The 27,089-nt window shown below is 37.2% G+C and overlaps 5 protein-coding genes across 20 annotated transcripts in view; 1 reads left to right on the top strand and 4 right to left on the bottom strand.

Moving 5' to 3' along the window:
* Nucleotides 1-4,931: 4,931 nt before the first annotated feature.
* LOC108041031 lies at nt 4,932-6,599 on the bottom strand. The gene is made up of 3 exons (XM_017118799.2): nt 6,476-6,599; nt 5,157-6,125; nt 4,932-5,086 (listed from the first exon to the last, which is right to left on the bottom strand). Exons 1-3 carry the CDS (start codon nt 6,495-6,497, stop codon nt 5,019-5,021), a joined length of 1,059 nt encoding a protein of 352 aa, XP_016974288.2. The 5' UTR covers nt 6,498-6,599; the 3' UTR covers nt 4,932-5,018.
* Nucleotides 6,600-7,801: 1,202 nt separating this feature from the next.
* LOC108041033 lies at nt 7,802-8,198 on the top strand. Its single transcript, XM_017118800.2, has 2 exons — nt 7,802-7,829; nt 7,888-8,198. Exons 1-2 carry the CDS (start codon nt 7,802-7,804, stop codon nt 8,196-8,198), a joined length of 339 nt encoding a protein of 112 aa, XP_016974289.2.
* Nucleotides 8,199-8,677: 479 nt separating this feature from the next.
* Nucleotides 8,678-10,069, bottom strand: LOC108041034 (hyphal wall protein 1). The gene is made up of 2 exons (XM_017118801.2): nt 9,921-10,069; nt 8,678-9,857 (listed from the first exon to the last, which is right to left on the bottom strand). Exons 1-2 carry the CDS (start codon nt 9,949-9,951, stop codon nt 8,767-8,769), a joined length of 1,122 nt encoding a protein of 373 aa, XP_016974290.2. The 5' UTR covers nt 9,952-10,069; the 3' UTR covers nt 8,678-8,766.
* A 102-nt stretch (nt 10,070-10,171) lies between these two features.
* LOC108041035 (rab11 family-interacting protein 4B) overlaps nt 10,172-27,089 on the bottom strand; it is a 48,193-nt gene continuing 31,275 nt past the window's right edge. For 7 of the 15 annotated variants that reach the window (XM_044459329.1, XM_044459333.1, XM_044459331.1 and 4 more), the window contains 5 exons: nt 12,986-13,120; nt 12,411-12,867; nt 12,105-12,253; nt 11,816-11,854; nt 10,172-11,535 (listed from right to left, as the gene is read on the bottom strand). In XM_044459329.1, the coding sequence (XP_044315264.1) occupies nt 11,407-11,535; nt 11,816-11,854; nt 12,105-12,253; nt 12,411-12,867; nt 12,986-13,120 (909 nt within the window). In that variant the 3' untranslated portion in view covers nt 10,172-11,406. Of the gene's footprint in view, nt 11,536-11,815; nt 11,855-12,104; nt 12,254-12,410; nt 12,868-12,985; nt 13,121-13,190; nt 14,028-14,423; nt 14,494-17,026; nt 17,060-17,341; nt 18,308-27,089 lie in introns of those variants that run through there. The other 8 variants (XM_044459330.1, XM_044459335.1, XM_044459338.1 and 5 more) reach the window with 6 other exon arrangements.
* On the bottom strand, nt 25,912-26,713 carry LOC108038929 (peptidyl-prolyl cis-trans isomerase). Of its 2 annotated transcripts, none has more exons than XM_044459343.1 (2): nt 26,616-26,713; nt 25,912-26,561 (listed from the first exon to the last, which is right to left on the bottom strand). In XM_044459343.1, the coding sequence occupies exon 2, from the start codon at nt 26,521-26,523 to the stop codon at nt 26,029-26,031; it is 495 nt and encodes a 164-aa protein (XP_044315278.1). In that variant the 5' UTR covers nt 26,524-26,561; nt 26,616-26,713; the 3' UTR covers nt 25,912-26,028. The 2 variants fall into 2 exon arrangements, with proteins under 2 accessions (XP_044315278.1, XP_044315277.1); XM_044459342.1 differs by having other exon boundaries at nt 25,912-26,523; nt 26,616-26,709.

The following is a 27,089-nucleotide window of genomic DNA, read 5'->3' as shown; positions in this document are numbered from 1 at the left end:
ATTTGTAATTCTTTATTGGGTGGAGGAAGTCCTTTCCCATTTTCTGGCAACGTTGAAGTGGAAAACTTTAAGTAATATTAGTGCTCCGAGCTTTTGTGTTGGCCAATCATGATTCTGTAACATATTAGTGGGGTCTCGAACATTATGCATATAGCTTTGCTTGCTCATTACCTCCACTGCCGGCACTTCCCCAATTTTCTCGATTCTCGGCCACTTTCAACGCCTCGGCGAGCAAACTCAATTACTTAGAGAACACGCTGTTGTCCAGCACTTCTACTGCCCCGCCACGCCCCCTCTCGCTGGCCGCCCCGAGGCGATTACTGTCTTTGGCTCTGGATTTTACTTTGACTTCGTTTCGTTTCTGCCTTTCTGCCTGGCAAACTTAAAATGCAAACATTTGCCGAGCTTCTCGGGAGCAGAGGAGTTCTTCTCTACATGGCTGTTTTTGCCTTTTTGATGATTACAAATTAATCACACTTTAAACATGGCAATTACGCCCAGGAGGGGGCCGCAAAAATTGCATAGACACATGGCCGGCGAATCCCGATCCCGGCTTCCTCAGCAGCGAAGTTGGCTTCTTTTATATGGAAAATTGCTTCCTTTCGCTGTTTAACTTTCGTTTTAATAAATAATCAAGTAGGCTCTGAGTCGGGAGCCCAGCTCCACTTGAGCTGTTTTAAGCTCCACTTTAGCTGCTTCTGCACTGAAAAAAAAAATTTCTTAAACTTCGGAAGGTGGAAAGTTGGTTGTTTTCCAACCAATTAAATTGGAATGAATTTTTGTTTATCTCTATATGACAATTAGAAAGTAATTATTTTGAATTTGAAAAAGGACAAAACTTATTTTACCTATTTTCAATGGTTTATTTATTTATTGAAATAAATGTAAGATATATATTTAAAGAATTCAAATTGGTGTCAATACTCATCAACAACTTCCCTTGCTGATTAATTTTACGATCAATGACTTAGAAATATTTAAATAAAAAACTAATTCAAAAATAATGTTTTTCACCTTTTTTTGAGTGCACTCCTCTTCTTGGCTTCTGCAGTTCGTCAAGTCCCTCGTGTAATTTCCAGGCAATTTCTCATACCCATAATTGCATAATTTCAAAGTTGTTGGCAACTTAATTGCGCTGCACATTGGACCAGGCCAAGACCGATTCTGGGCTACCTGTCTCCCTCTGGCTGCCTAGTGCTGTCCCGCTTCAGCTGCTGTCTTCGGTGTAAATAAAACCTTTTTAAACGGTTGTCAGGCGGCTGGAACCCACGACGGTCCTAACTGCCAGCGACTTCAAAAGCGCGCATCATCATCAAACATGTGTTGTTGGACTGGGCCCAGATCGGCCCCTCCCCCGTGAGACCGCCCCCACGTCCCCTTTCCACTCCCCCCCGTTGCCCCACGGTCATTTGCCATCAAAGTTAATATGCTTTATATTAAATTCTGTTGCCTGGCCTCCTTTCAGTCCGGTTCAACTGCTCGGGCCGCCAGGCATTTTATAATCTGCATCTGCCGCATTTCCCTATCCGCCCTCCGCCCACCGCCCCCTTCTCGGTCTTGGTTGTGGAATTGTTTTCATTTTCCCCACTTTTTCCATCTTTTCCTCTGCGTGTCGCAAACATTTCGCATCAAATTACTCAATTAATTTCACTTAAATGAAAAACAAAGTTGGGGCGAGCATTTAATGTGGGAGAATCAGAGAACAGGAAATGCTGCGGCAAGTCATTCCCACCAGGAATTACCAAATTGGTAGGCATTTGCGTGGAAATCGCGGATAATTGGTAGAGAATAAAACAAGTTAAGGAGCCAATTTATGGTTCGCAGAACATAAAATGAAAGCGAAATTATATGGTTCAGGGGATCAAGTTAAGAATAAAGAAGAGGCAAAAAAATAAACTTTTTCTTTAATAACAGCCTAAGAAATCATTTGGTAAAATTCTCTTCTATTCCATAACTCAAAGTAAATAAAAAAGGAAATTTTTTGTTGCTGGCTATTTTGGAATGCGATCATAAATACTCATTGTTATTTGCAGTCAAACAATAATCCATAAATCTCGATTTGGAATAATCAATAAATATTCAGAATTTGTTACCGAACGGACGATTCTTCTATAAAAGATAATTAAATAACTTTAAAGGCATAAATGCTACATAAAGGCGAACATTTCACCAGAATTCCTAACAACACCCTGTAAAGCCACCCAGAAATTTTTCAAATACCTGAAGGCCCAAGAAATAGCATTTTACTTGAAGCTCATGTAACCTTTTTAAAACTTTGAAGCTTCCGAGAATGCCACCTCCACAAACAAGGAGTGCAGATAGGAGAAAGGAGCTCTACTGAGAAGTATTGCAGAGAAGACAGTAGTCAACAAGCATTTCGAAATTGATTTATGGGCACATTTCTTGCAAATGAGCCAAGAAAATCAAAACAAGACTGCTAGTAGGAACCCATATTCCTGTTTCTGCCTCCACTTCACTGATTCTCCACTGGCCATTGCCAATGTGAACCGGCCACAGAGCCAACGAAATGCATTTGGCACGCAATTACGGCCCAAAGTGTTAATTGCATTTCCGCTCCGCTCTGCATCCAAAGGAGCAGAATCGCCAGCAGGAGCAGAAGCTGGTTGGCTTGATGGCTGCAGCCGGGGCTATCCAAGCCAACAAATGCAGCACGGCCCACAGTTCACGCATTCGGCATTAACCAGAGACAGCCTACACACACTGCAAAAAGAGCAATAATGCAAAATTAACAATAAATGTAGAAATGTACAAGAACATAATGTTTGACTTTCTTTTTTCCCCCTAGTTTTTCAGATCAAATAAGATATTTTAATATCTTCTTAATAACTTTAACGGAAACAAAACCAAATTGTTTTTGTTTTATTTTTTTGTTTTTGAATTATTGAAATGGTTAAGTAAGTCTAAACATACAATGTAGAACATGTTTCTTATATATCTAGGTATAATATTTTTATGACCCCTAAAAGCATAAAAGCCAACATTTATTTTTATGAATTTTTTTTTAAATTTTGCTTAAAATGTTTTCACATAATAACTAACTAACTTTTTTTTTACTAACAATAAGTGTATCAAATCTTAATTTAGTAATATAACTAAAAGTCATAACATTTAGATCAAAAAAGTTTTTATCAAAAATTGAAATTTGAACAATTAATTTAATTAAAGATTTTAACTTTAAATAAGAATTTAAAAAATAAAATGTTTTGGTGAACCAAAAATTATTGCTTATGCAGTGATTTCAAAGCATGATAAAAAATATGGTTTCAATTCCATTAACTTTAAAAAAAACCTATATTTATTTATTAATTGATTTTGAATAATAGTCAATTATTAGGCTAATTTAGAGGCAATACAAATATTTTAATATAATTGAAAACCGTAAATATATATCGAGAAAGTCTGCAAGATACTATTTTTCTTCATAATATTGAGGTTTTCCGTACAGTGCACTGGGAGAAGTAAGTGTGGCTAAGCTAAAGCCACAAACCAAAGCATTTGGCTGAGATAAGCGAGCGGCAGAGTTAACGGCGCTTTTTTTGTACGGCGCTTTTTTTGTGCTTTTTTCCAGCGGGGAAAAGGGAATATAATGGCCAAGACGCATGCGTGGCACTGCGGACCTGGCCAAAAACAGAGAAAAGAAGTCCAGACACGCAGCAGGCAGTCAGATGGGGCGAAACTAAGTCAAACATTTGTAGAACACGGCGGAGAATTGAACAGAGGGGCTGGAGTCCGAAGATCTCCCGGGGGAACCGCGGATGAAAAAGTGGAAAATTTATGGGCCCCAAAAGGCGAATAGATGTCGTAGATTCCGCATGCTACAGCGAATAGTTAACAGCCAAGGATGGGGGCCTGGCCGAACCTACCATGTTGATTCATGGATATATGTAAAATATAGGTTGGAGGAATTGATAGGTGCCCACAACGAGATAGCAATCTTTTTCTGAGATAACAAAAAAGAAGAAACAGAAGAAAACACCAAGCCATTTGTGAACTTCCCTTGAACTCCGTTAGCTGACCAAAAGTGCTTTTTAATTGGCGAAACTGCAATTTGCATAGACCATTTTCAGCAGTTATCGCTTGGTGGTCTCACATTCGAAACGGGTCCCAGTTTCCATTCGGGGATCCTGCGCAGCAGCGCTACATGTGGCAACATTTCAGTGATAAGCGCTCTGAATAAGTGTTGGCCAAGTCGGTACCCAGCTGTCTGTTCCGCTTTTGGCCAAGCTCCAATCTCGAACGCCAAACCCCATCCCCTGGGCGCTGTCAGTTTTGTGGCATTTGTATTGGCAAATCAATGATAATGGCATTTATTTGAGCCAACTCCGATACGCTCGTGGCCCGTTCTCGGGCGGTGCTATTACCCAAATCCGTTAATAAGCCATTTTGACAAATTGGATGATTGCCGCGCAATCGTTCGCTTGCCAGGAGCAGATGGGACATCCCTGCGATTTCCCGGCAATTGTGAAAGTGTGGCAAAAGTGAAGATAAAATGTCATGCAAACAACTCTCGGCAGATACGGAAAATGGCGTGGAAATGGAATGTGGTTGCTTATTCGCTAAGGAAGTAAAGTGGGACACGATACTGATTATTTTCCCTAATATGTTGAAGATTGTGTTGTAAAAATAAATTCCATATTTATTCCGAAATTTAAATGAAAAAATTTTTAATTTTATGATCTAAGGTCCTTTTTTTTGGGAAGAATTTAAATAAATGTATTTGTTTGTACTGAGGTCTCATATATAACTTTCAGAATGCAAATTTACAAGAATTTCTACAAGCCAAAGAGAGTTTTATAACTTGGACCAGTTTTTCAAATATATACCGTATTTAATTTAAAATAGTTGCTTTTTCACATCCACATCTAAAAATAAAGAAAGCATAATGTCTATAAATTTTTTGAGTACCTTTATTTTGAATTTAAGTTTAAGTTTTCATATTTGTCTTGGAATATTATGTAAATTCGTTTGAGTAATTGCTTCGCCTCCCCCGGGATAGGTTACATCATATCCCTCTGATAGCACGTGATTGTGTTCTGGCACTCGGCATCGTGCACCTGGTGGAAAACTGCACAAAATAAAGAATAGATTTAGCATATTAAATATCGAATTATTCGAAGGTGTAATTAAGCCATTACCGTTCTTGGTGTTGAAGCAGTTCCATTGACTCAGTTCACATTGGCCTGGAAAATTGACCACACACTTGCCATTGCTGGCACATACGGATAAAGCTGCTTTGGGACACTGGAAATTACATTTTCCCAGTTTCATTTCCTCGCGATGCAGGGAAATCAGTTGGGGGATGTGGGCATGGACTTTGTTGACTATATTGGATACTTTGTCGGGAATTACTAGAGCGCGACCCGTTTTGGATGCACTTGGATGGGGAGTGGTTTCGGATGACTCCTGATCCTTATGATCCCCCTTATCTTCCTTGTCTTTTTCGTGTTCCTTGCTACTTTCCTTATCCTTTTGGAGCTGCTCCTTTTCTTTCTGCGCTTGATGTTCCTTCTTTTGTTTAATTGCTTGGTTCACAGCCAAAGGAATTTGCTTCTCAGCCTGTTGCATCACCTTTGTCACATGCTGATGCAGTTTATGGAGCTTTTCGGCCACATCGATGGGTTCTTGACCGGGCAGCGGGAGCACCACCTGCTCCACCGGCGGCATCACCACCTTGTTCTGCACCACCGGCCTTCCTTGGTGGATCAGAGTACCGGTGGCCTGGTGATTGGTAACCCTCACCTGTGGATGGCCAGCTTGCACCGGCTGTAGGCCAGATTGCAACGCAGGTGCAACCTCTGGGCGGTTGGCAGGGGGAGTGGCAAGGACATCACCAGAGTGTGCCAATGGTGGAAGGAGATCTGGATAGGGCTTGACCACTGGCGCGCCACTCCCACTCCCACTCCCATTCCAATCCACCGGCCCAGTCAATGTGTTCGAGCCCTGAGGTTTGTTCTTTATGTGCTGGAGCACATGATTGACGTGGCTGGTTATCAGGTTCTGGATGTGAGCGGGCAGCTCAGTTTGCTGGGACTTCCCCGCCGTGGTTGTCGTTGTGGCTTCCGTGGCTTGGGGCACCTCTGCGGCTTGTCCCAGCGAAAGGATGGCTGCGGAAGTTCGAGGTTTTACTTTATATTTTTGTTGTACGTGAGACAGAAATAATATTTATTCTTGCATTTTTAACTGTATTTTTAAGTGGCCACTATTACATTTTTAAACATTATTAAATTCCAAATTATTGGTATTGACTGCTTTTTAAAAACAGGAAAGAATTGGAATTGCTATTCAAAATTAAAGATAATGTCCAAAATAGAAATATAAATTTTTTTTTAATACACTTTTAGATTTAGAGAGCCATTTTATCAGTTGAAGTCTAAAATCAAAATAATTAAACTTGCTCATTTTCTTGATTTCTTCTATTGATCTCTTTATATACAACATTACAACGTTTACTTACCTAACACCAAAATAAATTTCATGATTCTCAGATAATCCACACTTGCGTTCCTTTTCGACACTCAAAGGTGTTCTGTGACTCTTCCCCCAAATGTTGGCACTTTATAAAGGCTTTGCGCGTTCCCTTAAACGTAACCAGCCTTGCAAACGGTTTGTTTAATAACATTTGTTCATGTTATTATTTGTTTTTTATGTAAATTCTCAACACACGAGTTGCTAACAGGTTTTTGGTTGCGCTTGAACGGACCAGTGAGCTGAGATTAGCACTTTGATGATGGGAAAGGGGATGGGGAATGCTTCTCTTCCAGCTGGACATATCTCTCACATTGCTTTAATCGTTTCCTTATGGATCGTGATGTCTGGATGTGACATTTTAAAATAAGAAAATTATGAGGTATATTTGAAGAGACACTAAATAAATATTAAAATAATTTAAGGTGTCAGAAAAATATAGTATATAAATATACCATATAAGAAACTTAGCGTTGTATATTGACAATTTATATACTTGTTTGTCATTAATCAAACCCAATTAAGATAAAATATGCTACATTAATAAACATAATGCATTCATACATATAACATTCTCTGCCTGTTTTGTAACTCTTACCTCTTTTAAAAAGCTTATAAAAGTTTATAATTTACAGATCACAAATAATAAAAACATTTATATTTATTTATATTTATATGTCCCTCAATTTTATTTATTTAATATATGGTATTGCTTAGCACTATAGCTACAATCTTATATTATTGAGCTGGTCACGACTGTATCGCATTAATCTATGAAAACATTGCAAAGAAGCTTAACGAATTTTCCTTACGATAAAACAAATTAAAAATTTTCCATTTCAAAGCGCCGTTACAGCAAACAAGCGGAATTTCCCGCAACTAAGAAAAAATGTACACAACTCAAAGCGTACTTTTAGGCGGCAGATACAGTGAAAGCAAATTAAAATGCTAACCATAAATATGCAAATTAGGCATTTCAAAATTTTATTTTTAGCCAGGCGGACCGTTTAATTACAAGGCAGGCCGGGATAAAAATGACAGACAAAGCTGTTGATGCCGCTGATGATGATGCAATTTAATATCTCTGGCAGGTGTTAAAATAAAGGATTATGCAGTGAATCAGGAAGAACAGACCGCAGCATCGGCAGCAGAAACCAAAAGCCTTTATCAGCAGAAATCCGTTTTGTATGAGTATATAAAATGTGGCCAGTTGGTGGCAAAATCAACAGTTTAACAGTTGCTGCGAACACAGCAAGGTAAATGCAACAAAAATAAACGTCATCAGTTTCAACCGAAAGCCCATCACAAACCAACAATGAAGCTCCTGGTGCTATTCTTTCTGGGTTCGTGTTTTTTAAGCAAAAACATAATTAATTTATTAAGAGATTAATATTTTTTCAGCTCTAATTGCTTATTCTGCTGCCAAAGTAATGCCCATGGCAAACAGCAACAGTCTGAGCATTGATCAGCATGGCAAAAGGGTTTACGCGGACCAAGCCGAGGATAAATGCGACTATTATTGTGGTGAAAAAGACCCTTCCGTTTGTGCCACCAATGGGCAATGCCTTCTGAAGTTTGAGAGCCGTTGCGCCATGGCCGCTTACAACTGCCGCAATCCCCAGAAAATGTTCCAGACCGTGGACGACCATCGATGCGTGCAAGATTGGGAGCCCCTTTGCCTGGAGTCAGATCTCAGGGAGTTTGGCTTGTAAAACAGTTTCCGGTTGAAAGGTTGTAGATTTAATATTCAATAAAACTAAATTGAACAAGATAAAATATTTTTCACTTTATGTTGTAGTTCTAATCCAAGAAAAAGAGGTTGTGAAGTTGATGCATAAGTCTATTTTGTACCCAACAGAAAATATTTCGTGAAAAAACAAAAAAACCAAAACGAGATTCTGCCAAATTTTAGAACTTATGATTCAAATTGTTTACTGACTTGAAACCATTAATAATAAAAACTTCAAAAAAGTTCTTGTACATTTCATTAATATCATTTTTTAATTAAATTTGAGAACAAATTTTTAATAAGTCCTATAACCCAATTTAGCTTCTTACAAGCTATTTATTAATATATAAGTTACTATTTATAAAAATGAAGTGTAAAAGGTAAAATTCTGACAAGCTAAGAAAGCGAATTATTGTCGATATATATATCAGTTTATGATATTTTTAAGTGGCCTTTTAGGTTTATAAAATAATACAAAGTAATTTTCATTTAAAATATATTGTAATTTTTTATTATGATTTATATGATTAATACTCTTAATGCTTGCTATCTTAAAGTTTCAGATCCTCCTCCTTGCATTTACTCATACAAACTCCAAGCCGGCAGACATCCTGGTCCACTGCACGGAAGGCTAGGTCCCGATGCTTGCAGTTGAATGTGTCCATCACGCATTGATTGGGGAACTCGTGGACGCAGATTCCATTGTGGGCACAAATGGGCAAGTACTCGGCCTTGGTGCACAAGAGATCGCAGTTCTCCATCGGTGGCGGTGTCATTGTCATCATATCCGTTGGGGACATGGTGGTAGTGCCTCCCATCAGAAGGTGGAAGCAATTCCTGGTTGGCACTCGTTTGGGCATGGATGTGGATAAGGGTGAGGTGGTGGTTCGACTTGGTGGCATCACAACAACCGGCATAAGTTCGGATGCGTCGGGATTGGGAATACCAGGATTGGGGATTCCGTGGTTCGGAACGCCAGGGTTGGGAATTCCATGGTTCGGAATGCCAGGATTGGGTATGCCATCATTAGGAATACCGCGATTCGGAATCCCGTGATTGGGAATGCCAGGATTGGGAATTCCATGATTAGGAATTCCAGTATTAGGTATGCCATCATTAGGGATACCGCGATTCGGAATCCCGTGATTGGGAATGCCTGGATTCGGAATACCATGGTTAGGAATACCGGGATTGGGTATGCCATCATTAGGAATACCGCGATTCGGAATCCCATGATTTGGAATGCCAGGATTCGGAATACCATGGTTAGGAATTCCAGGATTGGGTATGCCATCAGTAGGGATACCGCGATTGGGAATTCCATGATTTGGAATGCCAGGATTGGGAATTCCATGGTTCGGAATTCCGGGATTGGTCACGTCATGATTGTACCCTCCCGAATTCGAAACTGATCTTGCAATCCTAATCTTGTTCTCCGCCTTTACCGTTGGTGGCACCAATACCTCCTGAACAACATGAACCTTTCCTGGCCTAATCTCCTCCACGGTGGCGATTTCCTCTTTATCCTGATTGGTCAGGATCACGGGCTTCCCATTGGACAGCAACGGCACTTGGATCGTAATCCGACCGATTTCTGCATTTGGCGCAACCTGCGCTGTGGCGAAGACAAAACACAGCAGCACTGAAAAATACAAAAGATAAACTTATTCCTGTTCCAATCAATTAGGGATATTCAGCTGCACACCTGCGGCCAAAGGATAACACTGCTTAAACATCTTGAAAGTTCAACTCCAATGTCTTCTCTGTCCTTGACTGCTCCATAACCGGGCTTATATAAGGCGTACAATATCAAAAATATCTTACGCAATCTTCCCTGGGAACCTGTTCTCCACGTCGAGCTTCCTTAATAAATTAAACATTTATGTGCATTGTTTTTGAACGGGTATCGCCAATTAGCATCGCTTTGGTTTTAGGGCCAGGCAAAAAGGCGGTGTCTTTGTTTATAAAATATTCCTCTTTTTATTTTGATATAAGTTCTGCGACTTGCATCTTGTAAATTACATTTAAAACTCCATATTATTTAGTATGTCATTAAACGTTACGGACTTTTTTGTTAGAGTTATCTAGGCCTTAAAACACTTTAAAAACTTCCGTTTAAGGCAATCAAATTTTGATTAAAGATTTCATCTCGATTCTTCTGTTGCTTGGATATTATCATACCTAAATTAGGGTTGACCGCTTGAGTTGTTCTGTTGCTTAGGCTATTAGGGATCGCTTTCGCTTGGAGTTCCTGGGTGAGACCTTTTCATGTGCCATCCCTAAATGTTTGCACATTACGTCCATTTAATGTTGGGTTATATATGCAGAGTAAGTTTAGTTTTAACTGTGCTATACATTGACATATGTTTGAGGGTTACGATATAAGTTATCAATTGAATAACTCTTACTAGTGATAATTGCTTTCATTTAGATCCACTTCAAACTAAAACTTTGCCTTCGTATCCTGGGATTGTCCATACCATAAACGCAAATTTTTTATAGATTCTTGTAACTACTTCAGAGGCAAACTAAGAAAGATATTTCTGAGAGTACAAATTTAAAATAGAAAGAGTAGAGAAATTGTAAAATAATATTTGAATACAAAATAAATGGAAAGTGTAAAATGTGAAATTTGTGCTAGCAAAAACCTTCTTAGCTGCCTTAACAAAATTGGAAATTGAAACATTAACACTCCATAAAAGTTCCTCATTTAATGCTATACACATTTGCAATACTCATTTTTTCATTGGATCAATAAATTGGGCTCCATTTCATTATAGATTAAACGAGTTTAGTATTAAGATCTAACAATATTTATAAGTAATATCTTTAGGGATCAACAACACGCACTATACAAAACTCAAACTAGAAACAACGAAAAATAAACATTTACACAATTTTAAACTCTCTTTATACAAAACATTATCTAATCGAATTAAGGACTTTTTTCATCATTTTGACATGCAATCTTTGTGTTCTCTTTCTGTGTTGTTTTTGTTTAAAAAACTACATTAAATTGTTATAAAATAAATTATGACTTAAGTTACGCATAAATACATGTATAGAGTGTAGCTTAAAAAGTTAACATAAAGTATGGTTAGTTAGTTTATTCATTTTAGTTAATGTTAGGTGGTTGTGGCGCTCTCCAGAATGCCTAGGGATTTGTTGGTTTGTTTTTCCAGTTGGCTGCTTTACTTCCGCTCCATGGGCTTGACCTCCAGCAACTGAGGATAGTTCTCTACGATGTTGAGTAGGATGGTATCAATGTAGTGCTTAAGCCGGACATTTTCGTCCTCTTTTTCCTGGAAGGCCTGTTGCAGCTGTAAGACATAGGTTTTCATTAGTATTTAGGTCAAGCTTAAGGAAAAATATAAACACGGAAAATATACAGTTTTTTGAGTTTTTATATACACGAATGAATGTTAGACAATGTGAAAATATGTCCTTGATGAGTTTGATAAGTTAGAATACCACGAACCAACATTAATTTTAGGTCAATTTTAGTTTAAGTCAAACTGCAATGCGTGCACAATGGCTCCAAAACCGTGTTTTATTAATTTTTCGTTTTTGTTTGTGGCTTTTGCGTGATTGAAGCATTACCTGACTTAAGGATGCTAATGTGGCTGAATCCACAGAATCCTGTAATACAATAAATGTCAATTTAAATACACATGTGGGCAGATAAAATATATATTTTAAAGTAAACGCAGGGCAGTACGGTACGGTCAATAGGTTTTTATAGCATTTCATCAGTTTTTCTTTTGCGGTGACTGTGCGTGTGCTTTTGGATTTGGCTTCTAAACTGTGTAATAGTGGGTGTGGGGATGACGGATTGGACTACACTAAAAGCGAAAGCAGGCGACGGTACAGGTAAGCTCAAACTACACACCTGGGCTTGTGACATCTCCTCCAGCTCCTGGGCCAGACTGTTAAGGGTTCCGTTCAGCAGATGGCGACCCTGTTCCACGCCATTCGTCAGCATGGTGGCCTGGTTAGTCAGCATCGTGGCCTGCAGTTCCTCGTTCTGCTCTTCGAGTGCTAAAGGAGAAAAATAGAGAGTTTAATTATACTCAATCATGTTTAATTAAAACCAAAAGGACCAAAGAACTTGTAAAAACAATTTTTTGGTGTTTAACAAAAATCCTATAAACATCCTGAACTGATCATTAACCCTCAGTTAATCCACGCCACTCACATCGATTCTTCTGGCGCATCTCCTCGAGCTCCTGGTGCAGCTCCTCCAGTCTTATGCTCTCCGGCGACGTGGTTGGCATCGCCCGGGCGCCACTCTCCTCGCGGGCGCGCTGCAGTTCGCGGCCTAGGTCCATCATCAGGTCCTCGGCGGTCTTCTTCTCCTGCTCGTGGCGGCGCAGCGCCTGCGCCTGCTCTTCGTGCTCCTGTTGCAGGACGCCGATCTGGTCGCGGGCCAGCTCCAACTGCTCCTCGGTGCGGTGCAGGTCGTTGGCCTGCTTGTCGCACAGGACACGCAGTCGAGCAGCCTCCTCCCGCAGCGTCGACGCCTCGATCTCGGTGGCCCGGATCTTCATCTGGCAGTTCTCGTTCTGCAGCGAGGCTTCGCGCTCCACGCGGGCCAGGATCTCGCGGTGCCGCTTCTGCTCCTCGGCCAATCGCTCCTCTGCACGCAGCTCCGACTGGAAGGGAAAAGGAAAACATTAAGTATATGCAAATCTCTTGGTGATACCAATTTAAAACTTCGAATAAACTTAATTAATTAGAAAATTGAATTTACTCCTTTTTTCACATACTAACCTCTCGGTACTGCTCTTCGAGCATGTGATATCGCGCCTGGAGCACCGCATATTCGGTCTTGGTACGGGTTGTCCGATCTTCAGCTATATTCTGCGTATCCGATAGATCGTCCACCTTGCGCTGCAGCAGTTCCAGCTGTAAGTAAATGGACAGAGAAAACTGGTAAGTCTATATTCGAATATGAACTGTTCATGTCTCGACTAACACAATCGTTTTTCATGTGCCGCAGATCGAGGAGCAGATCGTTCACCAACTGCACATCAGCCATGGGATATTTCACATACATTTGCCTATATCTATATAGTGTGCAATTGTATCTATATCTGTGTGTATATCTTTTTCACATTATTCAGAAATGCTCATTTCTCGAAGACTGAATAAAAATTCAAATTATTTCTGCATCGTCGCGTAGTCTTTGCTCATTTGATGGTCGAAGCAGACTGCCGACACTTCGTTTATATTTTCTCAATGCGACAACGACAACTCACTGCAAATGCTGTTAATTACACAAGTCAACACAAGCAAAAATATGTTGATAACGAAACTTGTGCCTCAATATTGAACTTTGCGAAAAAACTTTTCATTTGAGAAGCACTTTAAATGCTTTTCCTACACATCTGCCATATCACTTTGGTTGCCCAGTGTTATTGGCATGCCTTGCCCATATGAATCTCATAAATATTAAGCATACGCCCCATATGTAGCTACATCAGCAGAAGGCGAAAAAAGACTCGTGCACACACACTGTTAGAGTTTTGCATTCAAGTTTTGGCCAACGATTTGCTGGCATGTGGAAAAATCTGTTTTCGCCACCACAGATTTGCTAGCTGCGGCTTTTTGCACAATTACTCATGATCCGCCCGCGCATTTAAAAACATGTAGGGAATACAAAAACAGAAGACTGCTTAAGGTGATAAGAAATGTGCAAGATGACTGCAGTACAGGATGCCAGTGAGCTTTGATAAGAAAACAGGGTGACTTTTGGTTTGGTTAGTAAAAACCAAATAAATAGTTTTAATACATTAAATTAATTTAAAAGATAGCCCAATATTAATTTGTTAATAAAGAGGAAAGAAAATATTCATAATTTACTGTTATGAACTAGAGAAGTTTACCAATTGCCATTGGCAATTCGAAATGAGAGTGATTTTCTACCCCATACTTTAATGTGCGACTACTTTGGGCACAACTTATATGAGAATCGAAGCGGGATTTCTACTAATTTAATTCCGTCACTTTCCCCGGATTGCACCACCCCCAACGCTCGGCACCGAAAACATTCAGAAATGTCAATTGAGAAGTTCAATTAGCGGTTACAAGCGGCTTTTATTTGGGGTCGGCGCCCAATCGCTGTCAAACTGTGCGGCATAGGGTTCAATTAGGCTTAATTAAATGCAATTTGCTGGTGACAATTCGCAGTTTGTCGTTTTAGATTTACAGAGAGTATGATACTATATATTGAATAGAGATGGCAGCACTGAAAACCGATGGATACACGAAAACACAATCGACAGCAAAGGCGGCACGGCGAGTACTGAAAAATGGGCCTAGGGCCCCACAAAAACAAACAAAATAGAAATGGAGAAATATTCAGAGAGTGAGAAATGTTCTGAGAGAAGAATAAGCTTGCTGAGTCAACCGAAAAAGTACGATATGGCGGGGGTCTCAATTAGGGGCTCGGTATGTGTACAATGAACCATGTCAAAAAAACTAAGCATATTATATAGAAACTAGAATTTAAATTAAATGTCTACCGAATTCTTCCGAAAAAATACGGAAAGACCAAGAAGCAAAAAAAATAGCAGAAAAACAGAAGTCGCGTCTCATTCAGAGACAGCTTGGTCAGAACATAAACAACAACAACATCAACAACAACAGGAAAAATAATAAAAAATAAAATGTTGCTGAGGGCATAAAGAGAAAACAATAAAAGTGTAAGACAAATTGAGTAACAAGTGACGAGGAGTTGTACATATATACACACAAGTAAGATTTGCTTTAGTCGACTACTAATTCCCTGCCATCAGATCTTAAAAATTAATGCATCCTTTTTGGTGCTCTAGATTTTATTAATGGATACAGTGAAACTAAAATTTATGTGTTTTTATTTATCTAAATAATCTTGGTAGCTGATTAGTTTCCAAGAAATTTTTTTTAAATCTTTATATTTTAGATAGTAAGTAAATTTAAGTTTATCTGCTGAAAGATCATATATTCAACGAACATGTCTAAATTAATCTGCTGATAAATATATATTTAAAATTAATGACTTATTTTTTTAATTTTAGATACAACATCGGAACTTAAAATACCCAATATTGTACTGGGTATAAAAAAAGTGGTTGGGCTACGGTTTCTTTAAATGCGCTTTTCTTCGGCTCGTCACTTTTCCTCTTTCTTCTGTCTGGAAACGGTGTTCTTGGGGTCATTAATAACTTCGGCCTCTTTGAGGGCCTTTGATTTTTCAGTCTCATTTTGACAAGTTGATGGTAAGGCAAGTGCGACTAAATGATGGGAATTTTCTGACAGCAAGTGCAGAAACAAACAACAGATGTTGTGGCTCCCGTGAAGGTTGCCCCAAAATGGAACAAATTTTGGGGGAAGAAAACTAGAAATGTTCTCTTTGTCATTCGTTGAAGTATCCGAAAGAAAGGTGCAATTTGAACAAGTCAAATGTGTAATAATGTGAAAAGGTTTAACGCTAGTTGGTTTGCTTTGCTATAAATATCGTGGAGAAATTTGAAGTACTAAAATCCTTTTTAATGAGATAACTCTAAGCGATTAAAATAAAACCGAAATAAATGTTAGATTATTTACATTAATCGCATTAAAAACTTGTTAAATTTGTAAGCTTCTTTTGTTCTTAGCCTTAGAAAGAGATAATTTTTTAGACACCGAAGGAACCAAAATTGTATTACAGCTCTCTAGACCAAATAGTTTTCCTTGCTTTAGTTTACACATTAACAGCTCGTAAATCACGAAATGAAAAACAATTGGAAAAACTGGAAGCACTCTGACAATATAATCGGCATTAGCTTTGACCCCAAAACGAATATCTTGACTTGCAACACACACTCGCAGCTTCCTCCTCCGGCGATACAATGCCCTACAATTGATTCATTTATCATAGGAGTTTCCCCACTAGTTTATGTAGATCCAGTATAGTAAACAAATCTAGCATCCGTTGGAGGCTTATCGCTTTACAGAAGCAAGAAACTGGCCTCCAACGCAGCGGAATCTTTGGAGTCCCATTTGTAGCAATAAAATAATCTTTATAATTGGTGGTATAAAATGATGGAATTGCATCACTAGCTTATAGAAGATTCTTTTCCTTCACTGCCCTGAAACTAGGGCAATAGCATTAGAAAATCACGTCCAAAGGGCTTTTCTTACTTTTCTTTCTATCCACATGAGCTCGCTTCTTTTACTTTCGTTGTCACATTTTAACTTCACGTCTAATCATCAATTTTGTTACAGTTTTTTGTATCATTAAATTTGGCTTCGTCAACTAATTTCTCAAAATGTATGTTTAGATTTTCCTTTCTTTTCTCACTGATGATTTGTGGCCGATGATCTCATTTGACGAAAACTACAGTATATTTTTGTTTATAGTTAGCAGATGTCTGGCAAATTATATGGCATATACAACAAGTTCTTCGACTTTGAAATTTTATTTTTGGCCCAGTTTTGACGTTGAGAAAGGTAAATAAGTCAAGGAAATCGTAAACAACGTTTGCGAAACCAATTAATTTTCTAAAAGGTGCAAGCATATGGTCAAAACAAGTTAAGCCAAATTAATTGTTTTCAATACAAAAACTAAATGATTTTTTAATTTTATACCAAGAGCTCTTTTATTAGTATTTCTTGGCATTCTTTAAATCTATAAAAGATTTATTTATTTCATTTTTTCCCAACTTTTTGATCATTTTTTGCTCTACAGTTTTTTGTTTAATTAAGGTAATTTAAGGTAATTTAATGTAATTTTTTCTACATTTGACCCATACCTTCGATAGAATTTCCCACCACTTAACTTAAACTCACTTCGTTGGTTTCCAGCATATTGTTTTACTAAGCCTTGCAGTAGCAATTGATTAAAATGTCAATTCAGAATGAAATTTCCCAGCACCGAACTGAACAAAACAGTTGAACTAAGGCAATTCAAAGTTAGACTAAAGCAAATTGCATTCAATTGCTGCTTATTTATAGTGAATGGACTGGACAATATTGACAGGCCGTATACTATATATTACTCAGATGTCGTGACATGCGAACTAAAAAAGGGGGGCGTCCCAAATGAACCCTGAACTTTGGATAAAACTACCCCCGGAATTGGGGGAATTAGTGAAAACTGCTTACTTGCTCGTTGAGATTATCGCAGATCTCGGCACTGAGGGCCCCATTCATCATGCCAACAGGTCCTGATCCTCCGCTGCCGCTCCCACCTCCTCCCCCGCCGTTGGTATCCTCGAAATCACAGAGTAGTTTGTTCTTAAAATTCTTCAGGTTCTCCAATTTGAAACCGTTCGTGTTTGTATTGTTGGTTTTGTTATTGAATTTACTCGTCAAATTCTCCAAATTGTAAATCTTATTGTTGTTATTATTGTGGATATGATTATTGTTGTTCGGCTCGATGCTGTTGTTGTTCGGCTCCAGCTTATTTTCGATGAAGACCAGCGAGTTGGGTTCCGAATTGGATGGCACAATGTCCTCAAAGTCCGCTGGATTTAGGCTAAGAAATGTCTCTTGATCGATGAGTATTGGCGGGTGCTTTCCAAAACCACAGTAGTCGCTCCCAGCACCGCCGGTGACTCCCAAACTGTAGGTATTGCTCAGCGGATTCTGCGTTGCACTTGTGTTAAAGCTCAGATTCAGGTCCTCCAGACTATCCGTAGATAGTTTCCGATTTTGTTGCGCTCCAATCTTACACTTGCTGTTGTTCAGGTTGTTGTTGTTGTTCTTGTTGCTTTGCTGATTTGTGGGTCCTACGAATTCGAATTGGCCCGCCCACATATCATAGGCAAGATCGATGCTATCGGGCTGGCTGGCAGGTTGACTACTCATGATTTACTTTTTATTGTATTCTTGGGTACGTTTTTCTTATTTGGCTAAATGGTTTTACTGGGGCGTGGCACTGGTTGGGGGCGGTTTGGTTTTGTTTTCGCACTTTGAAGTTTTATTTAGTTTAGAGATTTTTATTTGAGTGGGAAGACTTTTTGTCTTAGTTTTGTAGGCACATAATTCAGATATTTTTTTGTTGCTATGTTTTATTCTCTTCAATCATTTTTAAGGCACTTTTCTGTTCATGGTTAGGCTTGGATCTGGCTAAATAAAATAAATTATTATACACAAATTGTTGCATTATACACAATATCGTGTAAATTTATGTTTTTATTGGGTATTTTATATACTATATATTTCAAATTTGTATTATTTTGTTCACTTTTTTACCGATTCTAAATTAGCATATAAATAGTAAATATTTATATATATTTTTATAAACTTTATTTTGTTTTATTAATTATTGTAATATCCAGAATACCATTGCAGATTTTGGTTTTTCTTGTGAATATCATTTATTTCCAATTTGTATTATTTTATTCACTTTTTTATCGATTATAAATAAGTAATTATGTTATTATAAACATCATTTTGTTATATATACTAACTGATGCAATATCCCTAATATCGTTTGTGGCTTTCAATTATTATTGTACATTTTCATATGAAATTATCAACAATTTATTTATATTTTTGCAGCCTTGATTTCCTCTATATCAATTATTTGTTCTCTTTTTTTGTAACCACAAAACAATTCAATGTGTACAGGGATCACAACTCTTCGTAAGCTGCCTTCAACAAATTTGTAGTTCCCATAGTAGCAGTCTCATAAAGAAATTGCTCTTGCATAAATATTAGCAGAGCAATTCTTCTGCAGATCTTTGTGAAAGATTGTCCCCCACGAACTTCTTTCTTTTTCTCCAAAAATGAGTTTCTTGAACTGCTAGCAGAGTTCACCAAGTAAACAAAAGAATTTTCATTCCCGCAAGCAGTTAAATGAATTATGCAGAAAAATAATAGCAGAAAAAAAAAATAAATAGGAGCTTAGCAAATGATTTCTTCTTTTGTATCGCGATGGCCTTTAGCACAATTCTTAACAAATTGAAAGGTAATTGTTTGGGATTGGGAATTGGATATGGATGGGGTCCAAACAGAGAGGAGAGATGCAAAAAGCAGATCAAGAACTTTACTGGAAACAAAGCTGGAGAATGGTGGAAACCCATAAGGAATTTTTCTGTATTTCATGCAGGAAATGTGCGCTTGCAAAAAGTCAAACAAAACAAAAGAACCGACGAATACACTCTCCCCCCTTCTCCGCTCCACTGTACAGTCTACTCTCTCTCCCATCCCCAGTCTCATTCTTTCTACACGACTGAGTTTGGTTTCTTCTGGGCTTCTGGCTAAGTTTAATTTCCTAGTTGAATTGATGAACTTCGTGTAGATAAAACCAAGCAATGGAAAAAAGCGCCTCAGAAGAGGAAAAACTGTTGGTGCATGCAATTCTTCTGCCGTAACTGAAAGAATTGCATAATCTAGTCGTAGAGGTCTTCGCTCTTCATTGCTCTTTCTTCTCATTGCTGATTCAATCCTTCGTTAGAAACGGCAGCGGAAAATGTGTCATGAATTTGAGTTTTTCGTCTTTTGCTAAATTGTTTATAATAAATTGTGTGATTCAGAAGAAACGGGAATTATACAAATTAAGATGAAAATAAGAAAAAGAGCACAAAACAACATTTTGCACATTTGCCCATGTCAAATGGGTTTAAGTGGCTTGTCATAATAAATTAGAATTTATTTGTTTTACTTTTTTCCCAGCTAAAAGATGAGAACATTATTTTCAATAAGAGAAAAGCTAAATACAGTTATAGAATAAAGTAAAACGAGGCTGATAGGTTAAAAAACAAATCGTTTATATTAATACATTTTTCTTTAACATTGTTCATATCAATTAAATTGGACATGTCATCAGTTTTTATTATAAAATATAAGCCCATTTCTACATAATTTTATAGGTATTTACTCATTTTGTACATCTTCAGAAATATTTCTGGTTTTTCCATCCGAAAAAAGTCTGTAAATCTTTTAAAACCACAACCACAAATCCTTTACTGACTGAAAACAGAAGTGCAACCAACTTGACCGTCAGACTTATTGATCTATGGACAATTTTGTCAATGGACCATGGCAAACGCAGCAACAACTGCATTACCATGCCCAACAACATAACCAACAACAACTTTCACCAACAAACTTGTCTAGTAAACAACTCAATATAACAACAGCAAACCCTGTCGTCAACTTGTTTCGTTTCGCTAGAAAATATGATGAAAATTGAAAGTAAGTGAAACAACAACTACAATACCATTTGCTATTTTCAACTGCTACATTTTTGGATTTTTATGGACTAGCACGTTTTATGGTGCATCTTTCATCGCATAACGCTTGAAATCCGAACGGAAAGAATGTTTGGGGTTGAGATGAAATATCTGAGTATTATGGGGGATCTTATAATAGATGCACACGCGCTAGAATGGGAATTCCCATTTATGAGTTCCCAGATAAAGCATTTATGTGGGGCCATAAAGATTGACTTGTTTAGCATAAATAGCTCAAATTATTTGGATTTTAAAGCTGAGGTAGCAAGTCTTAGTTTAAAGAGAGAGTTAGAATTTTAAAAAAATGATTGATTTTCCGGTTTTAACCACTCAACAAAATTGTTATATAATTCAAACGGCAGGGTTCTTTATATGGTGTTGCAACACAGTACCACTTAAAAAACAGAAACCTTGGGAAATTATACAGTTTAACAACGAACACTAATCATAATTTATGTATTCAAATATAGATTTTAGAGGGCAGTTTCGGCCCTTTATTCCCCTAAACACCTAGAAAACTTCCAATATTTCAGCTTGGCAACAAATTCGTGCCAATTACCCAGCTAACCTCGTTTTCTTTGCCTGGTGTTGCAGTTTGCATTTGCAATTATTTCTTCTGTTGTTGCATTTTACGTGGCAATAAACCTTTTGGACGACCGCCCACGCTAAGACAAAGAACTAAAAGGTGAAACTGAAACAACATGCTAACCTCATTTCTCAGCCCGAAGGGAAAAGACAAGGAGGGATAGAGAAAGGAAAGAGACGGAAGCCGCGACAAACAACAGATGTTTGGTGCCACAAACTGACCTACCCCAAATGGTATTTCCCATTAAACCACAATTTAATATTGCATTATCGTAGAAACCAAAAAAAAAAAGAGAATAGATTACGTATTAAAAAGTTTAAATATGCAAATCACAGTTAGTTCTCTATTCATTATGTGAAGCCAACCCTCTTTTCTTTCTCAATTTTTTTTTACGACCAACAGAGCGTTAAATTATTTTGGTTCAGACTTTAAAGCAAATTCTTTACCAACTTTAAATATCCTCTCAGAACAGCTATTTTCCACCTCTCCCCCTTGTTTTCTTTGTTTTTAATTCTTTAGGTTTTGACTGTCCGACAAGTTTCTAATTACCAGAAAATGCAATGCCTGGCTAAGTTTGCTTTTCTTTTACTTGGAATTCTGAACGTGGCGTTTATTTTTGTAATCCAGCAAACTGAATCATTTTTACGGTCTTATAGTTAAGGTGCCCTTGTCAAAGCTAAATAATCACATAAACACATATAAGCAGAGGTCAATACAGGGCCTTACTGATAAAGATTCGACAAGTTTAAAGCGCCGAATTTGTTTAGAAATTCTTTATTTACCTAACAATCTTAGAATGAGATTGTTTTATTATATACTGTAGTAATAAAATATTCAAAGAAGATAAGGAATAATAATGGATGCACGAAAATACAATTAATTCTTAAAAAAAAAATCATTATTTTCATGTCTATAATAATATAAGCTATTTACAAATTCCAAAATCTTTTTGCTTTCATATTCTGTTAAGTCAACTGAACCAAATCAATTAAAACACAAATTGTTAATAAAGTAACTTTCCTTTTTGTCAGCTCGGTCTTTTGAAATTTCCATATTTTTCTACAATTTTATGTCTTGCACATGCCCGCCAATCAAAAACAGCATAAAAGAAAATTATCATTAGCTACTCTTCAACAAAATTGAATTCCACAAAGATTTGCATACAATGGGTGGAGAGAAGAGGGGGATGAAAAACATGATGAGTCGAAAGAGGAGGAGCTCATTAAATGCAAATTTTACTTTAGTGCCGTGCATTTTCAGTGCAGCGTAGTAAAAAAAAGGTTGTGAAGTATGAGCAAAATGGGATCAGGATACCGAATACTATGTACAAGGTTCATATTGCGTCTCACTGTTAAAGTCCACTGTCCCAACATTATTGAATATTATTGGTTCACTGTATCAAGTGAATACTATATATTGTATGAAATTGGAAGACAAGAGAAATTGCGGAATCTGATGTGGCAATTTAAAAACAAATATTTTCCCTCCAAATTTACCAATTTATTCCTAAAATGTTTTAAAAATATATTTGAATATAATATCTTATTTAGTGATGTAATCTAATGTCATCCCAAATTCTTTTTAGCAAATTTTAAAGGATCACAAATAATCTAAAGCTGCCAAACTTTTGCACAAACATTTTTTAGTTGTTCGAAAAAATACATTAAATTTTTGAAACTATTTAAAATGGGGTGTTATATGTTTATTACAACCACGATTGAGGGAGGCAAACAAAATTCGTTTAAAGCACGCGAAACGCGAAAAGCGAACTGAATGAACCAGAAATTCAGGGGCAAAATAAACTGAGGCAATTAAAGACGGAGAGAAAAAAGAGAGGCTGGGAGAGCGAAAATGGGGAGGCGCAATCGTTATAAATAGTAAAAACAATAATCAACAAACAAGAGCAATGACAAGAGCGATCCCCCAGAAGAAAAGTTTTTCGCCATATGTCCGAGGGTGATTCTCTCGTCGGTCTCTTTTTTCTTAACATATGGTATTTGAGTCAGAGACAGCGCATAATTATTTGGAATTTTTATGTGGTCACCCCAACCGCTCCCAAAATCCCTCCCCATTTTACATACATATATATTTTACTCATTACTGAACAAAAGCGCAAGTGAATAAGCGTGGACACGAACCGAAAAGCAAAAGTAACGGGACGCATGCGGGATGAATGGTAAGGCATACCCCATGTTATCCCATCTCTTTCGTACACCCCCTTTTTTGTTGATGTCATCGGAGGTTCTTTTCCGTTCTTTTTGTTGTTATTGCCCATGTACCTTAGGCCTCTTGCTTATTGGTTTTAATGTTATTTTTCAGTTCCGGTTCGTTGTCTTCTTCTTTTTCTGCCTCGGGCACTATGCCGTTAGATTTATATGCCTACTAATTGACGAACCATCGCTAATGAAAGAACATTTTCTTACCAAACTTAACGGTATGGAAAATGCCTAGTAGAAGAAATTAAGCCGAAGTAAAAAGAAGCTACATATGTATGTACATTTGTATTTTGAATGAACTTGAAAGTGCTATGCGTGATTTTAGATGACAGCTCTTGATATATGTATTTAATTCCCTTTTTATGAGGGAAATTCTCAAAATAAATTGGAAAAGAAAGTTCTTACTGAAAATTCTTATAAAATGTTTTAAAAAAAGGTATTATTTTGTTCTTTTTTTAATACCAAATTCTTATCTTTAAGTTCTCAAATTCTCTAGGTTTTTGGACCACTCTTGTACATGTAAAAACTATTCAATTTTAATTAAAACCAAACTTTTTGTATATACGTTTACCTATTTTAGATTTTGAATATTCAATTCATTAAACTTTTACTTTTACTTTTACCAATATTCCAATTAAAATCTTGCTAAATATGTATTAAGTTGTAAGCCTTTTTCTGCCTTATTTCTTAAATTTTATAATCAACGAATCATTTTAAAGCGAACAATTTTACAAGCACAAAAAGTGTTGTGTTATTATAATTCATTACACTTAATTAGTTAATTCAGTACACAAAAACTTTGTTTAGTCCATTTTGTGAAATTATTTTTTTATTTTATTATCTTCTTTCGTTTTTCTTCATCAATTAGCGTCAGGCTTTATCAATTTATAAAGCCCCCATATCACACATTTTCTTTGTACTGCATTTTATTTATTTTATTTTATATTTCTTTCAATATTTATCATTAATTTCATCATTTATCAATTTCATGCCACACTTGATTTTCATTTTTTATTTTTGATAAAACACTTGGCAGACTTATTCAACCGCACTTTTCAATTTAAGATCAATCAACCAATATTTGCCAGAGGGCATGAAAATTGGAAATATGAAAAATGAAAAAAGGGGGGTTTATTTTGATTAAGGTTTATAACAACAGGCCGTGTAATTAACGTATTTTTTCCGATTTTTTTTTAATTAAATAAGCGTTTAACGAGCCAAAGGCACCTGACACAGCTGATAAACGATTCCGATCGATAAAGCGGCAAAAAAAAAAACAAATAGCACACATAATTTGGGGTAATTTTTGTTGAATTTCTTGAATTGTAAACCTTTTTTTTGGCTGTTTTGCCTCAGGAGAGCAGCAGCAGCTGCATTTTCCTTTTCATTTTCCTTGGCAGTTGCATTGCCCAACAACAAAACACCCGCGCGAGAGAGAGAGGGCGTCTGGGAGAGAGCGACCGTTGCTCCGCTTTTTAGTGTTGTGAACGCGGCAAAAGTTAAATGCAATCTGAGAGAGAAAAGCGCTGAAAAGGCAGCGCCAAGCGGCGGCACCTCCTCTGCTGGCGACGGCGTCGTAGTCGACGTCGGCAGCGACAGCGACCGCGACTTGTTTTGGGTGCCCGAAAAAAAGAAAAACAAAAAACCAGAGCCCCACAGCAAAAGCAAAATAAACGCAATAGCAAAATTCCACTAATGCGACTTAGTAGTGTTGGAAATTTGTATTCAATGCACTCGGAAAATAAGATCATTTTGTTTCTAAATACTAAAAATATTTGGCAATGTTGTAAAACTTTATACTTGTTATAAATTTTTATACTAAATTTATATATAAATTTAAACATTTAAAAAACGCATTTAATCATTGTTAAAAATCAAAACATTTTTTTTTTCCACCCACTAAAAAATTCGTAAAAATGTTTTTTTTCCTTTAAATATTTAGCTAACTAATTATTTAAGCTTAATAAAATTTTACAAAATTCATCGTAGAAATTTAAAAAAAAAATTATTAAGTTTTCGACACAATAAAATTATTTTACAATAAAATTTTTTAAAACTTAAAATCCCTTACAAATTTGTATTGCATAAAAAAATGTAATGCGACTAACTTAAGTGTATCGCATTGTAATTAAATTATTAAAAATGTTATTTTTCGTCAAAGAAATAAAATGAACATTCTTTGTAAAAATAAAATGACGAACGTGACAAAACTTTTTAGGAGAGGACCAAAAATTAAATATTCGATAAATTTATTTTTTTATTATTGTTTAGTTGGTGAAATTGATCAAGTGTAGTTCTCTGTTTCTACCTTTGAATATACCCAATAGTGGGGTAATTTTTCTTTCGAGTGTAACATTTGCAAAGTGCATTTGGGTAAAGTGGATAGAAAGGCATAAGGGAAAGGTAATATGAGACAGTCAAAGAATCGAGTGGAAAGAATCAAAAGCGACATATGCGAGCATCACTTGAACTAAATTGAGTCAATTAAAAGTAATGGAAAAGAAAATCAAAGGAAGACGAGTCAGACTTTACGGTTCAGGATGATTCAACGAATTGTTCTGTAAAATGAGCAATTCTACCTAAAGATGTGACAAAGCACATGAAATAATCGAATCGACTCTTCGTTGCGTCAAACTATAAAAAGGGAGCTCCGATTCTCCCTCCTGAAGTATGAATTCAAGTTGCTATGAATTTTAAATGCGTTATGCTCCCATTTATTTTAGTAACGCTAACTTGAACTTCGCATCAGATAATTCGATTGTGTAGCACAAGTGTGGTTGTGTTTAGGAAACAAATGGTAATGGCCCTTTAAAGGGCACCACAGTCTTCGATGATGATTTTCTTGCTGGTTTTTCCATTGTTCGACCCATACGATTCCACCTTCTGGACGATATCCATTCCCTCAACGACCTTGCCAAAGACGACGTGCTTGTTATCCAACCAGGTGGTTTTCTCGGTGCAAATGAAGAACTGCGATCCATTGGTGTTGGCCCCGGCATTGGCCATCGAAAGAACTCCAGGTCCCGAGTGCTTCAGCTCGAAGTTCTCGTCGGGGAACTTGTTGCCATAGATGGAGCGCCCTCCGGTTCCATTCTGGTTGGTAAAGTCGCCACCCTGGCACATGAAATTCGGGATCACCCGGTGGAAGGGAGAGCCCTTGTAGCCGTAACCCTTTTCTCCGGTGCACAGGGCCCGGAAATTCTCGGCCGTTTTGGGCACCACATCCGACCGTAGCTCCATCACAATCCGTCCGACTTTCTCATCTCCGGCGGCTATGTCGAAATAAACACGCGGCAACGACATCTTCGCAAATGCCGAGAATTTACGTAGGAAAGCCAGATCTATTAGGGTTTACGTCTAATTTGACTTGTCCGAAAACAAGTGAAAATATTTACCGGATAAGTTGGCGGAGACAGGATGAAAATAAAATCAATTCCCAAGAGAACCTTACAGTCGAAAAGTTGAAACTTAACTGACTGAATTACTGAGCTAGCGAGGAATCTAAAATAATAGCAGGTTGAAATAAATTTCTAAGCCTCCTTTATAAAATCCAGAAACACCTTTTGAAATTAAAGGTATCACAGCCTGCTTTTCACTTTTCAAAAATCAAACAGGAAGCACAGCCTACTCAAAGAATTATATTAGGTATTTGTTTTAAAATGGGACCCTTAAAACACTGTTATATAGTTTCAAATCTTATATTTCCTTTTTCAAGAAGGACCTAGAACTTTTACACTTTACACATTCTCCTATCTTTATATTTCGCACTACGTAATATTGCAATCTTTATTTACTTTTCTCATTTGTTTAACCGACTCTTTAATCAACGAAAGACTAGCAGATCGGTGAACGTTTAAAACCAGCGCTAT

The sequence above is a fragment of the Drosophila rhopaloa genome, unplaced genomic scaffold, assembly GCF_018152115.1.
Source record: "Drosophila rhopaloa isolate 14029-0021.01 unplaced genomic scaffold, ASM1815211v1 contig_191, whole genome shotgun sequence".
Classification (NCBI taxonomy): domain Eukaryota; kingdom Metazoa; phylum Arthropoda; class Insecta; order Diptera; family Drosophilidae; genus Drosophila; species Drosophila rhopaloa.
Note: the sequence above shows the minus strand (reverse complement) of the source record. Positions and strands in the feature narration are given on the sequence as shown.